Here is a 27033-nt window from a genome sequence, read left to right on the forward strand (position 1 = left end):
TTATGATTTTATAATGTTGAAATTATGAAATTCATGCCATTTATCATTATTTTAGTCCTATAATGCTATTGTTTCTGCATCATCTTAAAAGTTATCATGTGCATAGACTTCATCAGGCTGATCTACAGCATGTCACTGAATATTTAGACTTTGTTCATTTGAAATTTAAAAGACACTTCCAAGAATATCTGTTCAGTTTTGCTTTTTGGCTTCTCTGAGATTATCTCTAAGACCTTTCATGTGGTATCTATAAACAAGCATTTCCAACATTTTACCCATTCTCTTCATATCAAAATGAGGGTCCAGTTTGGCAATATATTTTTTTAAATTTGGGGAAAGAAGGTAATTTTAATGCTCACCGATTTGGGCTTTCAAATCAAATCAAAATATTAAGTAAATTCTTGATTTATAGTGTGGAATTTGGGTAGATTAAACACATCGATTTTTGAGGGAAGGGTGGGCCTGCAGCCAGAAGGCTGGTTTTGCTCCTTATCCTGCCTGAACCCACAATATTTGAAAGCTCTTCGACTCTGTATGCACCCACAAGAACAAATGTACTTTTTTTCTATCCAAATATCTCTTAAGTAAATATTAACCATGTTGCTTTGCCAAGTCCTTTATCCAATAAAATGAGGAATTTGGATGGAATGATTCCTGAAGTTCTTGCCAGTTATATTGTTTTTTTCTTAGACCTTACAAAATGTGGGGGCTGCTTTTGTGAGTAGACAGCTGAATGTCTTAAACTCTCGCCAGTCCCACTCCCTTCTTTTCAGAAGAGTGGAAGGGCTTCTGAATCAGACAGATGGGACTTAGGATTTTGCTGTGGCCACTTACCAGCTTCATGACAACTCTGAACATGGGACTAAACATCAGGCTCTGAGAAATTAAAAAATCTGGTGGTCCATTTTCAAAAGATAGTATTTAGCTTTAAAATGTAAAAAGACTTGGGGTGTAAGAAAGGCAGCTGGAGGGGAAAGCAGGATGGAAAGTTAACATTCAGTGTAAAGATTTACAGCCCTTTGACAGATGAGAAAAAAGGGGCCCTACCTGACCAACAGAGATAAACTGTATATATGCCAAAAGGTACTCGATCCAGGGAGACTTTCCTGTCACAAGAGAACAAAGGAAGGTGGGGATAACTAAAGGTATATTTCTTTTAAGTAACCCAGTAGGAGATACTAAAACCTGTCACATTCAAGAAGATTGTGCACCCCATAGTACTCAGCCAATGAGGAACTGGGGAGGAATCTTGTGCTCTAGGAGATAAAGCAGTGGTTGTACCCAGTCTGGGGGTCTCTGGACACCAGGCACCTGATCTTGCTAGACTGTCATTAAAGTAAAGCCTCACTTTTTTTCTGTTCCTTATGTACCTTAGATCATTCTTTGGGCTTGGACAGGTGAACATGTTTTCTCATAAGGCCTAGGCTGACCACCTGACCCACCTGAATGATAGAGGAACTCTACTTGAAAAGACAGAAAAATTGGGGTCTTAGTTCATTCAGAGAGAGAAAGAGGGTAGAGAGAGAGAGAGTCAATTAGCCCCTCATTGAACAATTAGTCCAGTTGTTCAAGATATACCCCCCACATCTTATCCTTTAATATTTGTGTGATTTCATAATATATCCCTTCTATAAATCTCTCAGGAACACCACCCAGCATACAGTTCTGTTCTTGAGGCCAATCTGTCTTAAAAAGGTCATTTAGAGACCTGGAATCTCTGAGCTTCTTTTCTCTCACCTGTAAAATGAGAATCATAATCATAATTTCTTGTAATGTATTATAAAGGTTATAAATATCTATGATAATGTATGAAAAACTCCAAGTAGAGTTCTGGAAACACAATAGTTGGCCATTTGGTTCCTGTAAATTTATGCCTCACAGAGTAACTAACAATTTATTAAGAATTCAAATAACATCTGAATCCATTCTGTGTCTGTCCATTACTCTGTAAAAAGCCATCTGGAGTCTTTCAAGTTTGGAGCAAGTGGACATGAAGATGTGTGGTGAGAGAGAAGATTGATGGCCATTCTCTAGAATTAATGCCTGTTCATTGATCATCTGATCACAGTGAGACACAGACCTTTCTTACCTTTTGTGTACCCCTAGTTGACTCTTTGCACCTGCATAATCAAAGTTGTACACAGTCAACATCTTTGTTCCTTTGACAACTCTAGAGAAATATACAGCTTATGTTTATGTATATGTGTTGACAGACTACATATAATTAAGCAGGTATATGCACTGTGGTCTCTGGGTATTGGTAAAAGACTTGAGATTTGATTAAAAAAAATCAAACTCATATTCTCTTTCTTGAACTCATAGCATTGAACAAAAGACAACAGAAATGTCCAAGTGAATTTTTTTTTGTCAGTTAGCCAAAATGATCAATCTTTAGTCTCTAACTCAAATGTCTGCTTTCTAAAAGCTTCCTCTGAGTCTTCCAGTGAGGATGCTCTTCCCTTGATAAGCCAGGTAATGACTGGTTTACCTGTTTGCCTTTCTCCCTTAATATACCCCGAGCTTCCCTTTATGGGTAATAATTGTAGATAGTACTTATTGAGTGTTCTCCCACCTGCCAGCCTCCATGAGAGTTGATTTGCATAATTTTTTCATTTATTTACCATAGTTCTAGAAGTGGTGCTGTTATTCATTCTCACCCTACAGACAAGAAAGCCACGGCAAAGAATAATAACATATTAAGTCCTAGCTCACATAGCTAGGATGGAACAGGCCAAAGGCCAAAATTACTGCCCCAAACTGCCCCTTAGCATGGGCAGAGGCCATCTCTGACTCATCACTTTGCCCCTAGACCCCCAGCTTAGTGCCTGACACCGGGAGGTTGTCAGTCAATGCTGGTGGGTGTTGTATGCAACAGAAATGCTAGGGACAGCGAGCAGCTTTGCTGTGGCTGACTGTGTGTCTGCTTCTCTGCTATAAATAGAAGGAGCAACTTGTATCAGATACGATCCTCTGGCCCTTGGCTCTGCCTGTCCTGCTTCATCTCCCTGCTGACTTACTCCTCTCCTCCCTAACTGCAGCAGGAAGATTCAAAGTTGGAGTCTGGTGCAGACAAGGGAAAAGAGAACTCGGACCTGAGTGGGACTGAGAGAGGGGACACATGGAATGAGGGGACGGAGTGTGTAAGAAAATATTTAACCTAATGGAAACAAAATGTTATGTACAGGGGGCACATTACAAAATCGAGGGTTTTTTTTTTTCACTACAGGTCAGTGTCCTTTGCTTTCTAACTTAACTTGGTCTGAGTATAAGCTGATAGGCGTGGCTTAAAAACCCAGATCACGTGCAGAATCCACTAGCACTCAAGCAAACAAAATACCCTTGCAACCCAGAGGCTGTATATACTGGTGCAGGGAAGACGTCTGCAGGTATTCTTCAGTCTCCTGGAAGGCAGAGAAGACCGAAAAAACATGAGCACAGCAGGCAAAGTAAGCAAAAAAGATTTACTATTGGACATATGCTCTTATTAGCATAACATGTAAAAGGATACAGTTTTTGATGAATAATCTAAAATTAATTAAACTAGAAATAATATATATTAATGCAATATGCAATGTTTGTTTCGATATATGATACTTACTGAACTACAATGAAAATAAACTATTCCTAAATAACTTCAACAATGTATAGAGTGTGTAGAATGAGTCTATTAATATCTTTATTTCCTACTTAAATAAATTTGCAATAAAGTGATAATTAATTCCAAGTCAACTTATTGTCAAGTCTACCTAACATTGGAAATGTCTGTCATCAAAGGTTATCTTTATATTGAGACACCATAATTTAAATGATATCCTTTGTAATCTTGTTCTTCTTACAAACACGGGGAAGTCAAGTTTGACTAAAGTTTTATGAGAGGAATTTGATTCAGAAAACTGAAATTTCCTTTTAAGCCTGTCAAAATCTCTGACAAAAGGCATATTGCTCTCAAAGCATTAGAATCATCAATGTTCAGAAAGACAGCATCAACATGCAAATTCTGATTGAGGTACAGAGAAATACATGCAGTCATTCAATATATCTAATTCATACTGTTTAATGGCTCAATTGCAAAAGCCTATACAACTGTTTCCAACGTGTTTGTTGTTTGAAGAGTGGCTTGCACGTACAATATCTCACTATGGTAATTCTCGTTACAGATTCTGAGGGTTCTCTATACACTGTGTGGCACTGCAACCCCATATTGATCACACTGGGACCACTTGACAGTTGCCAGTGTTCTGATTCCATCTTGTGGTTTTTCATTTGTATTTACAATATTTCAAAAAGAAAAGTTCTTGGGGAAAAAGAAAAATTTACGTTTGCCAAAACTTGGCTGGAAAAAAATAGGAAATTCATAGAGAAAAATTGTAAACAAATCATATCAATGAAAATGATAATAAGCAATCTATCCTTTCGGGTGGAATGCCAATACTTCACTCTTTGAAAACCTTTCATGTATGTTTACACTGCATTTTGTTTTCTTCAAATGCTAAATGGTGCTAGAAATAACATCAACTTCATAAGGTAGTTGAGAGTTTAATAAATTTGTACTATTGACATTTAGAATTGCATCTGGTACATTGAAATAAGTCCATGTATTTTAGTCACTGCTATTATTGTTGTTATCTAGTTTTTTGTTTGTTTTCTTTTCACTCCACTTTGAAGATAAAGCTGGATTGATCTTAATTTTCTTAACAGCCAACTTTGTAGCTTTGGAAAAATTATTCAATCACTAAATCAATTAGCTTCAATCTTTTCAAATACAAAACAAGGCAATAATCCAATAATATTTTCCTGGTAGCAATCTTGGCAGGTTTAAAGATGGTAAAACTTGCACAGACCACCATGTGCCTGCCACATCATGGACACCCAATAATCACACCTACAACTAGTATATTATTTTCAAGTACCCTCATATTTGTTTTGCCATTGACCATGGGAAAAAGGAAATTAGAGGAGGAGAAGAGGCCATTTGGGGGAAAAAGGCATCATATGTGGCAAGAGAAATATGAAGTTATTATAAAGTCAGATCCCTTGGACTTTAGCAGAAATTGAGCAAGTGAGAAAACATAATGATCAGAACTTCATATACAAGTCAACAAGTCGCAGGCAAACAACCGATTTCAGGACATTAGGATATCTGTAAGGATGGCCTAAAAAACTGTGTCTTACAGTTAATTATGATTCTCTCTCCTGTGGTAATGCTTCACACATTTTTGAAAGTTTTATTTTTAAAAAATGTTTTTGTAAATCATACATATTCGTTTCTATGGAGCACTTTGTGACACAATAGGTGAAGGGGGGGATGGATGTTTGACAAAAGTGAGAAGAACTAATTCCTTATTTCGAGAGTATCATCTTTCTGTTTGATTTCCCAGGTAATAAAATGCAAAGCAGCTGTGCTTTGGGAGCAAAAGAAACCCTTTTCCATTGAAGAGGTGGAAGTTGCACCCCCTAAGGCCCATGAAGTTCGTATTAAGGTGATTTTTTTTTACTTATATTTAATTTTAGGTTAAAATTTTTCAGAGCCGGGTGTGGTGGTGCACACTTGTAATCCCAGCGGCTCAGGAGGCTAAGAGGAGGATCACCTGTTCAAAACCAGCCTCAGCAACCAGGAGGCACTAGGCAACCCAGTGAGGCCTTGTCTCTAATAAAATATAAAATAGGGCTGGGGGTGTGCCTCAGTGGCTGAGTACCCCTGAGTTTAATCCCTGATACCATCTCTGAAAAAAAAATTCAGAGATTATTCAAAATAGAAACAACCAAAAAAAATCCATTAACAGGCACTTTTTATATTGTTGTTCATATAATGTGTTACAATTATTGCTAAGTCAAGCTATAAATATATTGTTCATTTTTTGAAAAGTAACCCAAGAGCATGTACAGTATAATCCCAGTAAAACAAAAAAGAATTTATGCATCCATGCAGAAATGCAAGGGATTATATACAAGGTATCAAAATCAATTAACCTTAAATATTTTCTTGGTGATAATCTGCAATTTTTCCTTCCAAAAAAGCATGCATTCTTGTATATCATGCACGTACCACAATATTTCAGGATCGATTGTTCTAAATTATTTAATTCAGGAAAGGAAGGTAGAAAAGGGTTTTGAACAATCTTGAGGACAAACAGTGTTTTGCATTCGGAGAGTAGGGGGACAATTAGCAAGACTTGAAAACTTTTCAGAAGCAGAATTTCACACATGTGGATATGTTATGTCCTTCTGAGAGTCATCATCTTCTCTGGACCTAATCACTGGACCTTTAATTTGTAGATGGTGGCCACAGGAATCTGCCGCTCAGATGACCATGTGGTCAGTGGAAACCTCCATTGGCCTCTTCCTGTGATTTTAGGCCATGAGGCAGCTGGCATTGTAGAGAGCATTGGAGAAGGGGTGACTTCAGTAAAACCAGGTACAGAATTCACATTCCGGGAACGTGCTTTAGTTCAAGATCCCAAGATCATCCAAACCAGATGAGGAAAAAGAAGCAATAAGTGCCATAAAACTGGCGCAAGCTCACAGATGAGGTGGGCTAGAGAGGTTCCCTCCTTCCCTTTCTCCCTGGTCTGACTCAGGCAGGGTACATTCTGATGATCTTGTATTTTCTCCTTCAACAACTATTTATTGAGTAGCTACTAAATACCAGGTTAGTGGCTGGGGTATCTGAGCATCCAAAGAGACACAGAGCCTGCCAGAGTGGAGTCATGACTTCATACCTTCCATTTTAGAACTACAAATGGGGCAAGGGGAAAAATCCTAAGTCTAGATCCTGAGACTCTAGATCAGCTTATGGAAACCATTACTTCTGTGCTAAGTCCTAGGCTGTGAGCCTAGGACTGAGTCAACACGATCTTCCTTTTCCAGTATGGCCTTCCTTCTCAAACACCGAACAAATAAAACACACTAGATGGAAGGAAACCAAAGAAAGGGCAGAAGGCATCGGTCATAAACCATATCATTTTTATTATCTTTACTCCAAGTTAAAGGTGACTGGTTGCAAATGGCTAATTATTTTATTTTAATTTTTCATTGGTTGTTCAAAACATCACAAAACTCTTGACATATCATATTTCATACATTAGATTCAAGTGGGTTATGAACTCCCATTTTTACCCCAAATACAGATTGCAGAATCACATCAGTTACACATCCACATTTTTACATAATGCCCTATTAGTAACTGTTGTATTCTGCTACCTTTCCTAATTATTTTATTTTTAATACTTGTTTTATCTTTATTTTATTTTATATTAACATGCTTTTGGAGTTAAATGATAAATAAACAGAAAATTTTCATGCCATCATCCCCACATAAAGTTTGTCTATAAAATGTAATGGGCCAACCGTTTTTCTTGGTCTGGTTGGATAGGTAGTATAGATGATTAAAACCAATTATGTTTAATTCTAAAAAGATCACTTTAGCCAGTAGACTCAGCCTCCCTCTTTTCAAATACTTAATTAAACTCTGAAAAGCAAATAATAAATAAACAGTTTGATTTTTGACTTAGTTTTCTAAGCCAAAAAATGGAAATAAATTAATAACAAAAGGACACTCTTACTTTTAACTCTTGCTTTCTCTATAGCAAGAAAAATAGATCATTAATAAATTATCAGCTAAAACAGTTGATAGTTCTTGTTCTCAATGAGAGAACATTCAGAGTTGAGATTTTCACAGGAATTTTTTTAGCTCTTTGTCCCATTTTTGTTAGTCTTTCTCAAAAAGGAATGAAGATTTTTTTTAAAGCATTCCTTTCATAAAAAAGATAAGCACAGTCACTTTGAAAAGTCAAAAAGTGGTTGCTGAAATTCTCATTTTGATTGTAACTTATGGCCAAGTTTTGTTTTATTTTTATTCTAAAAATGTTTTATTGCATTTATTACTTTATTTTATTCATTTTTGTTTTATTATAACTATTGTACAAAATATAAGATCTTCCCAGCATCTGGTAGAACTATGACAACTTATTTGCAACTGAAATTTATATCTATACTTACAGCAGGAATATTTCAGGTTTAATTAAGTAAGGATTAAATGAGATGATGTGTGTTAAGTCTCCAGGAAAATTCAGGGTGTGCCATAAACATTAGCTATGAATGTAGTGGAAATAGTTTTTAAAATCCATGTTATTTTCTACATTCATTTTTCTTCTTTGGGAATCTTCATATACATCTTAAACCCAAATAAGGAAAGGCATGGTTGATTGAACGCTATTTCTTGTAGCCTTTTAAAAGATACACATCGTTTCATGTAAGGTTAAGTTCTTGCTTTATTAATTCCTGGACAGAAATTTAAGAAAAATTTGTTTTTCTCCCCTCCAGGTGATAAAGTCATCCCCCTCTTTAATCCCCAGTGTGGAAAATGCAAAGTTTGTAAACACCCAGAAGGCAATGTCTGTTTGAAAAGCAGGTAGGTCTCTTACACTCTCCTTGCAGAGCTAACAAAGTTGTTGCACATTTGTTTGCTCCTGTTTCATGTCCCTTGTGTGTCTGTGTGTTCCATTGATCAGTTTACAACAACCCCGGGGGACCTTGATAGATGGCACCAGCAGGTTCACCTGCAGGGGGAAGCCAGTCAACCACTTCATCCACACCAGCACCTTCTGCCAGTACACGGTGGTGGATGAGATGGCCGTGGTCAAAATTGATGCAGCATCCCCGCTGGAGAAAGTTTGCCTCATCGGCTGTGGATTTACAACCGGTTATGGCTCAGCAGTCAAAGTTGCCAAGGTAGTATTGACAATGGCCAATGAAACCCATTAACATTAGGACAGTAAGGACCAAAAAGGGAGCAATTTCTCATAGGAATCAGAGATTATTTTCATGAATTCGTAGTGTTGATTTTGTATGTATTATTAATTTTTGAAATTATTTATTTGTTCTAATTAGTTATACATGACAGTAGAATGCATTTTGACACATCGTACATAAATGGAGTATAACTTCTCATACTTCTGGGTGTATATGTTGTAGAATCACATCAGTCATGTAATCATATAGGTACATAAGTCCGATTCATTCTACTGACCTTCCTACCCCCAAACCCCTCCCCTCCCTTCACTCCCCTCTGCCTAATCCAAAGTACCTCTATTTTTCCTTAGTATGACCCCTTATTTTGAATTAGTATACGCATATCAGAGAAAACATTTGCCCTTTGGTTTTTAGGGTTTGGCTTATTTCACTTAGCATGATATTCTCTAGTTCCATGCATTTACCAGCAAGTGCCATCATTTCATTCTTCTTTAAGGCTGAGTAATATTCCATTATGTATATATACCACCTTTTCTTTATCCATTCATCTGTTGAAGGGCATCTAAGTTGGTTCCATAATTTGGCTATAGTGAATTGAGCTGCTTTATAAACATTGATGTAGTTGTGTCTGTATAGTATGCTGCATTTTAAGTCCTTTGTGTATAATTTCAAGAGTGGGATAGCTGGGTCAAATGGTGGTTCCATTCCAAGTTTTCTAAGGAATCTCCATACTGCTTTCCATAATGGCTGCACCAATTTGCAGTCCTACCAGCAATGTATGAGTGTACTTTTCCAACATTCATTGTTGCTTGTATTCTTGATCATTGCCATTCTGACTGGAGTGAGATGGAATCTCAGTGTAGTTTTGCATTTCTCTAATTGCTAGAGATGTTGAACATTGTTTTACATATTTGTTGATCAATTGTATTTTTTCTGTGAAGTGTTTGTTCAGTTCCTTAGCCCACTTATTGATTGGGTTATATGTTTGTTCGTTTGTTTGTTTTTGGTGTTAAGTTTTTTGAGTTCTTTATATATCCTGGAGATTAATGCTTTTTCTGAAGTGCATGAGATTTTCTCCCATTCTATAAGCTCTCTCTTCACATTATTGATTGTTTCCTTTGCTGAGAAGCTTTTTAGTTTGAAACCATCCCATTTATTGTTTCTTGATTTTACTTGTTGTGCTTTAGGAGTCTTATTAAGGAAGTTAGTTCTTAAGGCAACCTGGTGAAGATTTGGGCCTATTTGTTCTTCTATTATAGGGTCTCTGTTCTAGTGCCTTTGATCTACTTTGAATTGAGTGTTGTGCAAGGTGAGAGGTAGGGGTTGAATTTCATTTTGTTACATATAGATTTCCAGTTTTCTCCACACTATTTGTTGAAGAAGCTATCTTTTTTCCAATGAATTTTTTTGGCACCTTTGTCTAGTATGAGATAACGGATTTATGTGGGTTTGTCTCTGTGTCCTCTGTTCTCACCATTGGTCTAAGTATCTGTTTTGGTGCCAATACCATGCTGTTTTTGTTAGTGTGGCTCTGTAATACAGTTTGAGGTCTGGTATTGTGATGCCTCCTGCTTCACTTTTCTTGCTAAGGATTGCTTTGGCTATTCTGGATCTCTTATTTTTCCAAATGAATTTAATGATTGCTTTTTCTATTTCTATGAAGAATATCATTAGGATTTTAATAGAAATTGTAGGCTGGGTATATAGCTCAATTGGTAGAGAGCTTGCCTTGGATGCATAAGGCCATGGGTTCAATCCCCAGCACCACACACAAAAAAAATAAATTTAATAGAAATTGCATTAAATCTGTATAATGATTTTGGTAGAATGGTCATTTACTCAAGAGCATGGCAGGTTTTTCATCTTCTAAGGTCCTCTTCAATTTCTTTCTTTAGTATTCTGTAGTTTTTATTGTAAAGGTCTTCACCTGTTTTGTTAGATTGTTTCCCCAATTTTTTTAGGCTATTGTGAATGGTGTAGTTTTCCTAATTTCTCTTTCAATGGATTCAACACTGATATATAGGAAAGTGTTTAATTTATGGGTGTTTGTAGTGTTGATTATTAATAGAAAAATAGTCCCCGGAAAAATTTGAGACCATGTCTTAGAAAATTTACCTGTTTATCACAGATGAAAATGCTGTTGATACTAAGTTAAGAATAAGTTAAGAAAAAGCAAATATTTCGTTTTCAATAATTATTATCTTATATTTCTGTCTTTGTGGGACTACTAACTTTTATGTCTGGGGTGTCATTTATTCATTCTACAATTAGAGAGTAACTATACACATATCAGGCCAATAGGTTCTACTGGGTTCTAAAGCAGTCAAAGCAAATAAAATGAAGTGTTTGCCTTAGAGGAGCCAAAAACCATGGATACCTTACTCCCAGGATTAGGATCAATAATATATTCCAAAGCCTCATCCGATGACTTTCAAACTGGAAACCACCCACTCTGCAGATCCAAAGAGAAATGCAATGAAGCTTTAACAATGTGTTATTTCCACCCATTATGGGATTTCACTGCTGCACTTCTCCCCTGCCATGAACAAACACACACACACACACACACACACACACACACACACACGGGATACTCACAAATATGGATTTCATTCATTATTCAAATACAGTCCAACTTTATGGTGCATTATTGTTCTGTGCACTTTTTTGTTGTTTTAATTTTCTTCTTCTTTCTTTCTTTTTTTTCTTTGTTGTTGTTGTCTACGAACCTTTGGTTTTTTATTTGTTTGTTTTTTATATGCAATGCTGAGAATTGAGCCCCCTGCCTCACACATGCTAAATAAGCAATCTTTCCACTGAGCCACAACCCCAGCCCCTCTGTGCTTACTTGTTAATTCAGGAATGAAGACACACAAATATCACATTAGTCACAACCTATTTTATCTTAAAGTTGTCAGTTGAATTTCATCTGTTGTTTATGCTTTGCTTTAAGCCCAGAATAACTCTTAAATGCTTCACATCTAATTTCTGCTCTCTTCACACTGGTTGTGATTACTGGTTGTGTGTTAATGGACCGGGGAAGGGGTTGCTTATTGGTAGCTTGATTGGATTATTTCTTGGTCTCCTGGAGTGACCTTGTCTACTTTTTTCATCCCTTACTCCCTACCCCCACTAAATTGCTTGTGTGTGTATAATGTACTGAAGCTGACTATCAATGATTTGAGCCATTGAGAGTTTCTTCAAGATTTGAGTCATTGGGGGCTGTGGTTTAGTTCAGTGGTAGAGTGCTTGCCTAGCATGCATGAGGCACTATGTTCTATTCTCAGCACCAAATATAAATAAATAAATAAATAAATAAATAAATGGTATTGTGTCTATCACAACTCAAAAGAAAAAAAATGATTAGAGTCATTGACATTTGTAGCTTAAAGATCATCCAGTTCAATGGTTCTCAGCCTTGGCTCCCCATTGAAGTGACTGAGGATGGCATTTCACCTATAGAGATTCTGATTGAATTTGTATGGACTGTGACATTGTGATATTTTTAAGCTCTCTAGGTGTATCCACTGTGTAGCAAAGCTGAAAAGCCACTGACTCCTCACCCTGTTTAAACATGAAGCAAGAGTAACCAAAAGAGATTTTGACAGCAATTTGGATACAGTCTGAACAGCTCCTGGGAGCATCCAAGGCTGCAATTTATACAGCGTGGACACTGCAGTGATTGTGTAATCCATTTTTGCATTTTCAAAAACAGGTCACCCAAGGTTCCACCTGTGCTGTATTTGGCCTGGGAGGAGTTGGCCTGTCTGTTATCATGGGCTGTAAAGCAGCTGGAGCATCCAGGATTATTGGAGTGGACATCAACAAAGACAAATTTGCAAAAGCTAAAGAAGTGGGTGCCACTGAGTGCATCAACCCTCAAGACTACAACAAGCCCATTGAGGAGGTGTTGAAGGAACTGAGTGACGGAGGTGTGGACTTTTCCTTTGAAGTCATTGGTCGGCTGGACACCATGGTATGTACCCTCACGTGCCTTGAGCTTTTCACTTTTGCAATCTAGAGTATGCAGCAGAATATAAATATTATGTAACAATATGTTTTTGGAATAGCGATTTCCATCTTCTTTTTATTACTTGGATTACTTAATTTATTGCTATGAGAAATCCTTCATTTTGTCAGCTAATCAAGCCTGTCTCAAGTAAGATTTCTCTTTTAATGAGGGAAAGGGTTCATTTTTTAATTGAGCCATTACAAATTAACTTTATTGGTTTTCTTGTCCTTTTTTATCTTTACAGAATATTTTCTGGTACTTAGCAGGAAAAGTATATGTGTCTGAAAGTGATTCATTTTTTCCAGTATCTATTAAATTAAATTCCTGCCCATAAGGAATTTAATCTTACTATTCTTTGATTTGTGCTCAGATTTCCAGCTTGTTCAAATGTCAATACTCTACTCTAGTGATTGTCCTTCTGAGCCTAAGATTCACATCCAGATGGCTATTCAGAGTCTCCATTAGGAATATCAGTAGATCTGCTCTGGATATCCACTATAGATGGAAGGTTCTGTTACATCAATCCAGAAGAAGAGATGAGCCCCCATTTCTCAATCAGAATAGAAGAAGTGAGGCATCCAGTGACAGTGTTCCTGCTAGTTCATAGAGCTTCATTCAATTCAGGAGGCCATTCAATGGTCCACCAGCTAAGGGTCCTTGAGCAAGTGGCTCAACTCTGTGTCTCAGCATCCTCACTTGTCAAACATGTCCGTTTGCGTGTTTTAATATGAGTCAGTACATTTCAACAACTTAGAAGAGGGTCAGGCCCTAGTAAGTATCTCATTTATATTGCCATCACTATGGTAGGACTAATAGCAATAAGACTATTATTATCATTCTGAACATCCCACTCCAAAAGGTACTTATCGGGTTGGTCCTGGGTCCAAGCCCTGTAGTTAAAGGAAGAAAGGAATCCTTATTCAGGGGTGGGGGGACAGTCCAGCCAGGCTGGAAGCTCTAAATCTATGGATGGAGAATGGGACATATGACAGGCCCTTTTTCCCCTGCCACAGCCTCTGGCACCCTCTATGTGTCTCTGTCTTATTCAGCACAGGATCAAAAATAATTCTCCCTTGATTTGACTTATGCTTTCCTCCTGTGTACTATCTGGAAAAACCACTAATATACTTATTCACTGCAAAAAGCAGTATATTCCTAGTAGGTCAGCTCTCCAGTTACTGTCACCTGAGTTATATTTCAAAAACTAAACAAGCTGTTGGTAGCTTTATTGGTTTTCAGTAAAAAAAAAACACTTCAACAAGTAAATATATACATAATACAATTTTTTTAACCTGGTAAATTTGATTTTCCTCCACATTATTAACAAATATGATTTAGTAAACTTTTTTGTTTTAATTAATTCTGAATTTTTTTCAAATATCATTAGCTAGTTAAAAGGATAAAAGAGCAATTTGGGGCCAACTATTATTTTACCAACAGAAAATATGTCCTAAGGAAACTGACTGCCTTCACACATCATTTTATTTTACCACAGAGACAGCACAGTGCCTGGTACATAGAGAGCATCAGCATCTATATATTGAAGTGAATACTTTTAAAAAATCAGCAGATTTCTGCCACTCCCCAAATTTAAGACAGATGTATCTCATAACTTTGTATGGATTACATGAAATAATGCAAGTAAAATATTTATCACAGTGTCACTCTCGATACATGTCAGCTGGTGATAGCATATGAAACACTATTTCCAAGCTTGCAGTTCTTACACCATCTTTGGAATATGTATGACATTACTTTCAAATAATTCCAAATATCAATTCCTGTGTGTGATACGTTTCTAGCTGTATTTTACCTAACCAGAGTTCTCTAGAATTCTGCTGAAAAAGTCACCAGAGACCAATAAGACCCAACTGTTGAGGTTCACCAGGAAAACCTAGTGGTATTGGTAATTGGGATCTGTGCCCTGAGAGTAAAATTCTTTGCAGACTTGGCCTGGGATAATATGCCATAGATGATGGAGGTTCAAAGAGAGACCAACTTTTTCCGAGGCTGTAGCTTTTCTCACTGTGCCCTTTTTCTATTTTTCCTCATGGAACTGGGTTGTTGCTTTATTTGAAGATGCCAAATGCTTTTTAGCCACATGCTCTGAGGAGATCTGGTCTTCCGAATGTCATTCTTCAAAATCAAAATGTGTATCTTTGGAAATTCTAACACACTCTTTTACTACAGACTATGTTAAAAAATGACTAGAGGGGGACAGTTTCCTGGACTGTCTTTTGAATATCCAGAATAATAGATTCTGTTTAAAGTAAAACTCGTATACATTGGAGAGAGGCAAACATCATGTAAAGCAAGTCCATTTTAGAAATGGACAACAGAATTGGAATTTACTAAAAAGAGAGATTACCAAGTGGACAAGAGACAAATTTTGATGACAAAATCATTATATCTTATTCACCAATCAAAAACCTGTTCAAAATACATACTTAATAGATAAATAAAAAATCAAATAGTGAATTCATAGATTGCCTAAGAATCATGTGATGATCAAACAGTGAAAAATTTTGTGAAAACCCAGACTTTACATATGTGTGTAATGATATTTGCCAATTTATTAGTTTATAAAGAAAAATGAAGTACATATAAAATGATTCATCCATTCTTTCACTGAAAAAAAAAACACCTTTCTGGGTATTTCTCCAAGCAGCAACACTATCCTAGATACAATGGGAAATGAAGCAGAAGACAATTTCCTTCTTCCAATATCCTGTGAATTATGAGTAGGTACTATCTATCTGAGAATCTACTTTAAGGATGCAAAATATTGATTTTTTTTATTTCAGCTTTCTGCCCTGTTATGTTGTCAAGATTCATATGGTGTAAGCGTCATCGTAGGGATACCTCCTGATTCCCAAAACATCTCCATGAATCCTATGCTGCTATTGACTGGACGCATCTGGAAAGGAGGAGTTTTTGGTGGTAAGTTGTTAAGCCTGAGGACTAAATTTTCATTAACCTCAGAATTGCCTCCTTTTTACAAGTGACAAGGCCAGGTTTTGAAAAACAATGGGGTTACTACATTGAACATTTATTTTTTTAAATGAACTAAAATGTCTATTGTATCTATAGGCTCCAAATTAATTATATGTGGAACTAATGAAGAGAGAAAGTCCCAAGACAGAATACTCTGGTATCCCCATAAATCTTTCAGCATCAGCTCTTTTCATACTCGTTACATAAGGCACAAAAATTCTTTGTAGGACACAGGAAATCTGTAGCAATAATTTATGCCTATATTCACTGCATATTTAGACAATTGCAAACTTTGCTTTTTTGTCTTTGGTCATACTTATCTGTATTGTAATTTCTCAGTGTAGAGCTAATAGGCACCCGAAAGCTAGCTAAGGACCCTACTTTATCTGGGAGGATTAAAAAAAAAAAAGTCAAAGCACTACAAAAGGGTATTGAAGGGCTCATTGTCTGACTTCACTAATAGCAGTCCACAGAATGTAGCACTTTTTACAGACTTTTATTTTAATTTCATTGGAAAGTCTCCTCTCCAATTCTCCTGCTTACTCCGACTAACTCTAACAATGATATTGTCTTCTTTTCAGGTTTTAAGAGTAAAGATTCTATTCCCAAACTTGTGGCTGATTTTATGGCTAAGAGGTTTTCACTGGATCCATTAATAACGAATGTTTTACCTTTTGAAAAAATAAATGAAGGATTTGAACTGCTTCGCTCTGGAAAGAGGTAGATTTTAAGTTTCTTTTTATGGTAGGGGACTTTCTAACAGAGAATGAAAAAGTGAAAGGATGAGGAGAAAGTTGATGTCTCTTGGTTTCCCATCACCAGTTCAGTCTTTGCAGATAGCACATCTCAGATTACACTGTGAGAATCTAAGAACAGTTGCTTTGGGTTTCCTATCCAGCTAAAGCCAAATGACGTTGATGACAATACATCTGAGTGATCAGAGACAGAGATCAGAATGTTCACTTTTGCCAGAGAAAACGTCAGAGTCACACAATCATAGCTACAATATGGAGTCACTGAAGCCTCAGCTTGGCTATCTAAGGATGATCATTAATGGCTATAAATAATGTTCTGGACATCCCCCAAAACTTTCATTATAGGAGTAAGAGGAACTACATTGGGATGATTTTATATACAGATACTAGTAGTTTTTCATGAAAAATACTACTATTATTGTTATTTCTTTCTGCAGTTTACAAAGACTTTTTCACAAATAAAAATTATAATAAGGGGATGAGTACAAAATGCTATGTTAAATGTTTAAGTCTTATAATTTCTCCAAAGTGTAGGAGAAAGATGACTGAGACAGGAGGATCACGAGTTCAAAGCCAGCTTCAGTAGTGAGGCTCAAAGCAACTCAATGAAACCCTTTCTCTTAATTAAAAAAAAAAATACAAAATAGGGCTGAGGATGTGGCTCAGTCATTGAGTGCCCCTGGGTTCAATCCCCAGTTCAATCCCTACCCACCAAAAAGTCAATTCATTTTCTACCCCTAACATTTAACACAACCACCTAATTGAATGAGTTTTGTCACCTGCATTTATGTGACAGCTAGGTAGAGTTACATCTGCCTCCCACCTTCTTGTTCCATTATGTATTTTCTGCTACCCCCCCCAACTTCTTCTCATGAGATTTTCAACTTTAAATAGTATTTCTGATAAAATACTATAGTAGATATTCATCTTACCATATTCTTGAGGTGAGAAAGAACATAGCTTCTACAGAGCTCCAACTGCCTTCCTAATGGTCTTATCTGCATTACCTCATGTGATTCACAAGCAATGCTGGCATGCTGGTCCCCTGTCACTATCTTAGGAGAAAAGCTGAACCTCAGAGAGAATATGGCTTAGCCCAAGTCATACAGGTAATAGGCAGGGGAGCCAGAAATCACAATTAGATCTGTTGGATAGCAAAGTTGATTTACTTTCTGTGAAACCACACTGCCTCTCAAGAGCTCAAGAGCTATGGAACAAGCAGTTATCAAATGTTAGCAGCAGCAGCAGCAGCTGGTTAAATAGAATGATGGCAAACGTAGAGATACCAAAACCAGATGGCAGTGTTGGACAACAGGTGAATCATTAAGCAGGCCTGAATGCTCTTTATGAGATGTCCTTCCACTGAATGTGAATATTTAAGTAATACAAACCCTGTTAATAAGCAAAGAATAAAAATTATACTTTTCAGTATTAGTAAGGATAAGATGATATGGTCACTTTCATATACTGTTTGTAGGAATATTAACTGTTATATTCTTTGGGGGAAAGCAATTACATAATTTGTAATTTGAAACTTTTTTAAAAAACAGATCCTTTGTGCAGGAATTCTATTTCTAAAAGCCTATTATACAGAAATAAATGTGTAAACACACATAGATGTTTACATGTTTACTTGCTACCAATAGTATCAAAAGTTAGAAACATTGTAGAAGTCTAATATTAAGAGAATCTTTAAATACCAACCACATGTTAGAAATTAATGAAGCCAAGCTAGGGATGTAACTGGGTGGTAGAGAACTTGCTTTGCATATGTGAGTCCCAAGTTTAATCCCCAACACCACGAAAAAGAAAAATGATTTTATTACAGTGGGAAATACTCATAACATAATTATAGATAAAATTATATAATTCTCATAAAATAGAAAATACAAACTTGCATACACAATATGATCCCAAATTTTCAAAAACAACAGAAAAAGTATACATATATCTAAAAAATGATTAAATAAAATATTAACAAGGGTTATCTCTAAGTTGTGGAATTATAGGTTATTTTTACTTTCATCTTTACACAATACAGTATTTTCTAATTTAACTATATATAATTGCTTACACACACACACGCACACACACACATATATATATATATATATATATATGGGTATCTATTGAAAATTTTCAAAAAGACATGAAGATCAATTTTTCTGAAAGTGTTTTTCCATCAGAAGGTGGTTTTTTAAAATTTTATTTATTTTTATTTTTTATTTGTTGTTTTTACATATACATGACAGTAGAGTGTACTTTGACATACTATACATACATGAGATACAACCCATTACAATTTTGATCCTATTCTTGTAGTTGAACATGATATGAAGTGTATTCATACTGGTAGTATATTCATATATGAGCATAGGAAAGTTATGTCCGATTCATTCTACTGTCTTTCCTATTCCCATCTTCCTCCCTTCCCTTCATTCCCCTTTGTCTAATCCCATGAACTTCTATACTTCCCTCCCTACCTTCCCTTGTTATGGGTCAGCATTCACATATCAGAGAGAATATTCAATCTTTGTTTTTTGTTTTTTGGGGACTGGCTTATTTCACCTAGCATATTCTCCAGTTGCATCCATTTACAGGAAAATGCCATAATTTCATTTTTCTTCATGGCTGAGTAATAATTCATTATGTATATATACCACTTTTTAAATCCATTCATCTGTTGAAGGGCCATACCTTGGTTATTGTGAATTGATTGATGTGGCTGCATCACTGTAGTATGCTGATTTTAAGTCCTTTGGGTTTAAGCTGAGGAGTGGGATAACTGGATCAAATAGTGTTTCCATTTCAAGTTTTTTAAGGAATCTCCATACAGCTTTCCAGATTGGTTGCACCAATTTATAGTCCCACCAGCAATGTATGAGTGAAGCTTTTCCCCACATCCTCACCAACATTAATTGTTACTTGTATTCTTTATAATTGCCATTCTGAGTGGAGTGAGGTGGAATGTCAGTGTAGTTTTAACTTGCATTTATTTAATTGCTGGAGATGTTGAACACTTTTTCATATATTTTTTGACCATCTGTATTTCTTAGAAGGTGGTTTTTCACATTGGCATTAGTTCCCATATAAATGTTACATTTCCAATATTCCCAAGAATGAAGTTCTCTTAGAATTAATCTGTACCAACTTTATCATCTACTTCTAAGAATCTTTAACCATCTCTGCACCAAAGCTCTATTAAACCTTTGACATGGCCTTAACTTTACTAACCTATCAGTTCCCTTAGGCAAGTTATCTATCATCTTATAATTTGTATTTGAGTTTGAATCCCAACCCCATGCTAGATGTGTGACTAGAGCAAGTTTATAAATCTAAGTCTCAGTTTCTATCATCTCTAAAATGGAAATAATATGAAAAACTACCTAGTAGTATTATTGTTTAGGTTGAAAATTAAATGAGATAATGTTTGAAAAGCATCCACAAAGAACATGACAAATAACAGGAATGCATTACAAATTATTACTTATTTTCATATTTTATGGCAGGCATACAGACTCAAAAAATATATTGTTTTGTTTAAAGGATTCTAATGTTGAACTAAACTCTAAGTGGTAGCTATATTCAGGGTGTTGTGAGTGAGTTTAAGATTGGAGAAAACACAAGAGAGTACCAGAAAAGACAAATTGCCTTATATTAGCTTAATACACAAGGAACTTAATACACAAGGATGGCAGAGGAATGTCTGGGAACACAGATTTTCACTGAGACACATCAAATGTTTAATTCACTCACACGGAAGAGTGTGAATTGCCTAACTGATAAAAATGTCTTTTCCTTCCTGTTTCAGTATCCGGACCGTCCTGACATTTTGAGACCATCCAGATGCCTTGCCTTGGAGCAGTATTCCGACTCCTCCTCATATCATCAAGAATACCAGCCAGAAAAGCATCATCAATTCTGTTCCTTAGAGATGGAATCAATAAAATTACACATACAAGCTTTCTCTGGAAAATCAGAAATTCCTGTGAAATCATTTTTTCAAGCAAATGTTTAGAATCCAAGTGAGAGTTATTGAACATTAGCAGGTGATTGAGGCTAGTAAGCTTTTCATCTTAAGCATATGACTTATGCCATCTTTCCTACTGAGGAAGGCTATTTCTTGTGAGTTCTTATATTTTTTTTCTCTCTTTTTAACCATCAGTCATTTACACTAAGTGGAGGGGATCTTCCACCTGTCCCCAGCATAAACACAGCAGGCAATTGTGCTTGAAGTCATCTGTGTCTGTCTCTATTTCCACTGTCTGTACTTTCCTTTCTGTAAAATGTATCAAAGTCAAGGTCAACACCATAGTGTGGTAAAGGATAGTCTCAGGTTTAAAAATGTAGAATGTTCAGCACTTTTGAATCCAGGGAATTTCTTAGTAACTAAAAGGAAATGTCACACATTCTCATACCATGATGGGAAATGTTTTGTTTACTGCCATTATACTCTTTCTTTGCAGTGAATATGTAATTGCTCTCTTAAATAAAATCAGGTATTATGTTTATGTGATAAATGTGAGGTTTGAATAGTAAATGTGGAAAATAAACTCTTCCTGGACCATATTTTAAATGAAGGCCCTTTATGGGCTAGACAGTTAATGATTACAACTGACTAAGGTGTCACTCTTTTTTGTTAAAAATTATGTGATGACTCTTAAAGTCCAGGGGGCATGGGAATGCAGGTAACTGTGAACACATCATTTAAGATGGTAACTTAGCAATGGCATAAACACCCCCAAGAAGTATATCTTCTAAGTAGATACAGATACATGTACATACCTTTTTGCAAAAATTGTTTTCTATCTAGAACTTTTCTATAAACAACCATGACTTAAACCAAGTCTATAATCCTGGATTAATTGAATATTTTGTATATGTTCAGACCCATTTGTTGATGCTTTCCCAGTAGCAGAAGAAGATCTACATTATGAGCTTTATCTCCGATATTGTATTCTATTCTTATTTTTATTTAAAAGATTGATAGCTCTCTTCAAAAGTGTTATTGCTATATCTATGATCTCTTTGATTTTGTAAAAAGGACACTAGACTTAGTGTAAAACAACTTACTACTTACTCTGTGACCTTCAGAAAGTCACTCAAACTCTCTGAACCTGTTGATTATTTGATTTAATGAAATCACTCTATCAAATCATTACAGCTTTACAGAGGAAGGGGGTGGGAGGGAAAAGGAGGCACAGGGGACTGAAATGGAGCGAGACAAATATTATGCATGTATGGTTATGTCAAAATGATACCAACCATTATGTATAACTATAATGCAGTAATAAAAACATTAAAAAGTTTTCTTTTAAAGATTAAATGGTATGATGCTAGTGAAAAAAAAACTTTAAAGTATTGAAATGCCATGGAAATGTAGAGAATGTGTGTTTGCTTTGTCAGAGGATATATTCAACGTCAAGGGAGCTTTCAGAATGTACCAAAAATAATACATTCTTAAGGAGACCACCCTTTGCTGGGGATTGTGTGGTTTTTTACATTGGTACTGATGATGTGAGGTCCAGAGAAAGAAGGGTTGGTTCTAACTTCCACTTCACACTTGTGGGCATGAGATCTGGCTGGTGGTACAGAGGCCTCATCTATAGCTTCTACCCTCCACCCTCCCAGGTTGGGGGAGTCAGGGGAGCAGGTCACAGATGGGCACTGTTGGTGTTCTCACACAGGAACACAGTCTTCCATGTGGCGGGGGCAGAGTAGGTCACATGTACAGAATCTAAGTTACATGGACATTGGTGGGGAAGGAGGGGGATGACATCAAAACATCCACAGAGTGGCTCGCATCCTGACAACCTGAAGAGCGCACATAGTTGGGGTTTGGGATGGTTTCCAGCGAAGCTTGACTCTTGAATCAAGAACTTCTATATTTGCTTGAGTCCAAGAAAGGAAAAAAAAAAAAAAGTAACTCTTAATGTACATAGTTTGCACTCACTTTTAGGTATCAGTGAAGAGCTTAACTAGAAGGAAGAAAATTTTCAAAGTTCAAAGAGAAAGAATTTTAGGAGATGGTGTACCTACTAACTCTGAAATACCAACTTAGCTCCTTAAAACACTGACAAAGACGAATAACAGATGAACTCTGCATTGACTTCTGAAGACTTTACAAGTCACTGAAACTGCTGTTGGGACTGAGAGTCACCTGGAAGTCAAAGGCAACTGAGAACAGGTCTATACTTGATAATTACAGACTTCTAAGCCTGATTATTAAATTCTGTTAACAAAGGCTCTATGCACCTCTAACAACCTATTAGAACCTCTGTTAGGTGTTCCCGGAAAAATCTTAAAGTAGCAATTTTATCAAAGTACACTAAGTTCTGTTTGCTATCAAATTCCTAACAATACTTAGGAAGTAGGCTATCACAAACAAAGAGAAACAAAAATTGGTGGGGCAAGAATACAGCAGGAGCTGTACAGTGGGGCCAAATCATGCTCCTAGGAGAAGAAATGGACCTGGGCATGGGTGTGGCTGGCTCATTTCATTCCCTGGGACTCAGCACCCAGAAGACATCTCACAGCTGCACAATTCTCAAGGGAACCCAGAGCTTGCTCAATACCCCAAAGAGCTAACTCAAAACAAAGTTAATTAAAGACAGAAAGACTGGTTTGTGTGTTCCAGCTTTTTCCTTGAAGTATTGACAAGTCAACCAATTACACAGAAACTTTATTATCCATGAAAGCAGGTCAGAGAGGTCACCAAATAACTCTTATCTAAATATATTATTTAAAGACTACTACTCTTGCAGAAACCACTAATTAACAGATATTGAAATGACATAAGGAGATAGAATCACAGTTTTGAAATGCCTTCTGTATCTGAATTCAAGCCTCAGTAAATGAGAACAAACAAACACTGGAGGGAAATAAATCCTTTCATTAACAAAAAGACTTTTACCAGGTGCAATGGCACATGCAAGCCTGTAATCCCAGCTGCTCAGGGGCTAAAGCAAGAGGATACAAGTTAAAAGCCAGCCTCAGCAATTTAGCGAGGCTCTAAACAACTTAGCTGAGACTCTGTCTAAGTATAAAAGACCCTGTCTCTAACTATAAAAGACCTTTTCTCTAAGTATAAAAAGTGCCCTTCAGATGAATAGATAAAGAAAATGTGGTATACATGCACAATGGAATATTATTCAGCATTAAAAGAGAATAAAATCATGGCATTTGCAGGTAAATGGGTGGAGCTGGAGAATATAATTCTAAGTAAAATTAGCTAATCCCCCAAAACCTAATGCCGAATGATTTCTCTGATTTAAGGATGCTGATTCAAAATATCCTGCAGGAGGTGTGGGATGGGAGGATTAAATGAACTCTAGATAGGGCAAAGGGGAAAAGGGGATGGAGGAGAATAAGGGTGCATAGGGGTAGGAAAGATGGTGGAATGTGATGGTCATCATTTCGTGTATGAAGACATAAAGATGTGACTCTTCTTTGTGTACAGCCAGAGATATAAAAAATTGTGCTCTATATGTGTAATATGAATTATAATGCATTCTGTTGTCATATATAACAAAACGTTTTGAATTTAAAAAAAGGCTGGAGATGTGGCTCAGTGGTTGAGTGCCCCTGGGTTCAACCCCCATTACCAAAAAAAAAAAAAAAAAAGGAAATTCTAAGACCTTTGGTATGGTGGTATGGGTTTTGTCTTTCCAAAAATCTTCAAACAACAATGACTAGCTAAGAATTTGGAGGAGTCCATGAGCAATTTATTTTACATTTGCTATCTTCTCCCTTGGGGACTCTCAAAGACAGAGATCACTCAAGAATACACTAGTTGACTTGAGAGCACAAGAGAGATTGAAAGCTCCCTGAAAGCTCTGTTTTCCATTTCTGCAATAGTTCTGAGGAAAAGGAAGAGAGTGAAGAAGGAAGGGAATAACAATCACCCCCCTCCTACAGGCTAGCAGCTAATGGAGAAAGTGGAGATGTTCTATTCTGTGATTATGGTTCACTTAAAAGTTCCATTCTGCAATTATAGTGATTGTTACATAATACAAATATTTACTCCTTAATTTAAAGGAGAAGGAGGAATTTGGCAGAAGGAAAATTGGTGAAGTTGCCCCAGACCAAAGGTTCAGTGTGGAAGACTAGAGCATTTTAGGGCAATTAAGCATTTACCTATAATTTACTTATTTATTAAATATATGACAATAGTGGAATGCATTGCACTCATTATTACCCATATACCGAACAATTTTTTGTAACTCTGTATATAAAGTATGTTCACGACAAATTATACCATTATACATGTACTCTTTTTTGCATTATAATTCTTAATACACATATATACCACAATTTTTCATGTTTGTATATAAAGTATGTTGACACCAAATTCAAATCTTCAAACATGTATGTTGTATAATGATGACCATCACATTTAACCATCCTTGCTAATCCCCTTTCCCCCTCCCTTTCCCTGCCACTCCTCTTCCCTATCTAGAAATAATCTTCCTTCCATGCTCTCCCTCCCTACCCCACTTTGAGTCACCCCCCTTGCAGCAGAGAAAATATTCGGCATTTGTTTACTTAGCATTATCTTCACTTAGCATTATTTTCTCTAACACCATCCATTTACGTGCAAATGCCATGATTTTGTTCTTTCTTAGTGCTGAATAATATTCCATTGTGTATAAATGCCACATTTTTTTTATGCATTCATTCACTGAGGGACATCTAGGTTGGCTCCACAGTTTAGCTATTGTGAATTGTGCTGCTATAAACATTGATGAGGCTGTGTCCCTGTAGTATGCTGTTTTTAGGTCCTTTGAATATAGTCTGAGAAGAGGAATAGCTGGGTCAAATGGTGGTTGCATTCCCAGATTTCCAAGGAATCTCCATACTGCTTTCCAAATTGGCTGCACCAATTTGCAGTCCCACCAGCAATGTATGAGTGTATCTTTTCCCCGACATCCTCGCCAACACTTATTGTTGTTTGTCTACATAATAGCTTCCATTCTGACTGGAGTGAGATGGTATCTGGAAGTGGTTTTGATTTGCATTCTCTGATTGCTAGAGATGATGAGCATTTTTTCATATATTTGTTGATTGATGTATATCCTCTTCTGAGAAGTGTCTGTTCAGGTTCTTGGCCCATTTATTGATTGAATTATTTATTTTTTTGGTACTTAGCTTGTTGAGTTTTTTATATACCCTAGAGATTAGTACTCTATCTGATGTGTGAGGTTTACCCCTCATATTGCTCCCAATATGTAGGCTCTCTATTTACCTCACAGATTGTTTCTTTTGCTGAGAAGAAACTTTGCAGTTTGAGTCCATCCCATTTATTGATTCTTGATTTTAATTCTTGTGCCAAAGGAGTCTTATTAAGGAAGGCTGGGCATAATCCCACATGATGGAGATTAGGGCCTACTTTTTCTTCTATTAAATGCAGAGCCTATGGTTTAATTCCTAGATCATTTATCCTTTTTGAGTTAACTTTTGTGCATGGTGAGAGATAGGGATTCAATTTCATTTTGTTGCATATGGATTTCCAGTTTCCAAGCACCATTTGTTGAAGATGTTATCCTTTCTCCAGTGCATGTTTTTGGCACCTTTGTCAAATATAAGATAGTTGTGATTTTGTGGGTTAGTCTCTGTGTCCTCTATTCCATACCATTGGTCTACCAGCCTGTTTTGGTGCCAGTACCATGCTGTTTTTGTTACTATTGCTCTGTAGTATAGTGTAAGGTCTGGTATAGCAATACCACCTGTTTCACTCTTTTTTTGCTTAGAATTGCTTTAGCTATTCTGGGTCTCTTATTTTTCCAGATGAATTTCATGATTGCTTTTTCTATTTCTATGAAGAATGTCATCGGGATTTTGATCGGAATTGTATTGAACCTCTATAGTGCTTTTGGTAGTATGGTCATTTTGATAATATTAATTTTGCCTATCTATGAACAAGGTAGATCTTTCCATCTTCTAAGGTCTTCTTTGATTTCTCTCTTTAGGTTTCTGTAGTTTTCATTGTATAGATCTGCCCCCTCTTTTGTTAAGTTGATTCCCAAGTATCTTATTTTTCTTGAGGATATTGTGAATGGGGTGGTTTTCCTCATTTCCTTCTCAGAGGATTTGTCACTGATATGCAGAAATGCCTTTGATTTATGGGTGTTGAGTTTATATCCTGCCACTTTGCTGAACTCATTTACTAGTTCTAGAAGTTTTCTGGTGGAGTTTTTTGGGTCTTCTCTATTTAGAATCTTTTCGTCATCAAATAGTGCTAGGTTAAGTTCTTCTTTTCCTATAGTTATTTCTTTAATTTCTTTAATAGAAGTGGTGAGAGAGGGCATCCCTCTCTTGTTCCAGATTTTAGAGGGAATGCCTTCAGTTTTTCTCCATTTAGAATGATGTTGGCCTGGGGCTTAGCGTAAAGAGCCTTTATGATGTTGAGATATGTTTCTGTTATCCCTAGTTTTTCTAGTGCTTTGAACATAATGGGGTTTTGTATTTTGTCAAATACTTTTTCTGCATCTATCGAGATGATCATATGGTTCTTATCTTTAA

The 27033-nt window shown here is 36.4% G+C and overlaps 1 protein-coding gene across 2 annotated transcripts; it reads left to right on the forward strand.

The window, feature by feature from the left end:
* Window positions 1-3001: 3001 nt before the first annotated feature.
* LOC114092883 (alcohol dehydrogenase E chain) lies at window positions 3002-21838 on the forward strand. 2 transcript variants are annotated; one of them, XM_071614517.1, is made up of 10 exons: window positions 3002-3140; window positions 3227-3446; window positions 5379-5480; window positions 6277-6415; window positions 8323-8410; window positions 8511-8730; window positions 12467-12727; window positions 15568-15703; window positions 16339-16477; window positions 20324-21838. In XM_071614517.1, exons 2-10 carry the CDS (start codon window positions 3429-3431, stop codon window positions 20346-20348), a joined length of 1128 nt encoding a protein of 375 aa, XP_071470618.1. In that variant the 5' UTR covers window positions 3002-3140; window positions 3227-3428; the 3' UTR covers window positions 20349-21838. The 2 variants fall into 2 exon arrangements, with proteins under 2 accessions (XP_071470618.1, XP_027791276.1); XM_027935475.2 differs by having other exon boundaries at window positions 3002-3446.
* The last annotated feature ends 5195 nt before the right edge of the window (window positions 21839-27033 follow it).

This window comes from Marmota flaviventris, chromosome 7, assembly GCF_047511675.1.
Source record: "Marmota flaviventris isolate mMarFla1 chromosome 7, mMarFla1.hap1, whole genome shotgun sequence".
NCBI lineage: Eukaryota > Metazoa > Chordata > Mammalia > Rodentia > Sciuridae > Marmota > Marmota flaviventris.

Excerpts from the sequence above, each read along its gene's own strand:
- LOC114092883 (XM_027935475.2), top strand. Across the intron at positions 6,416-8,322 it reads GGTGACTTCAGTAAAACCAG|GTGATAAAGTCATCCCCCTC; the intron begins GTACAGAATTCA and ends TCTCCCCTCCAG. Across the intron at positions 12,728-15,567 it reads TTGGTCGGCTGGACACCATG|CTTTCTGCCCTGTTATGTTG; the intron begins GTATGTACCCTC and ends TTTTTATTTCAG.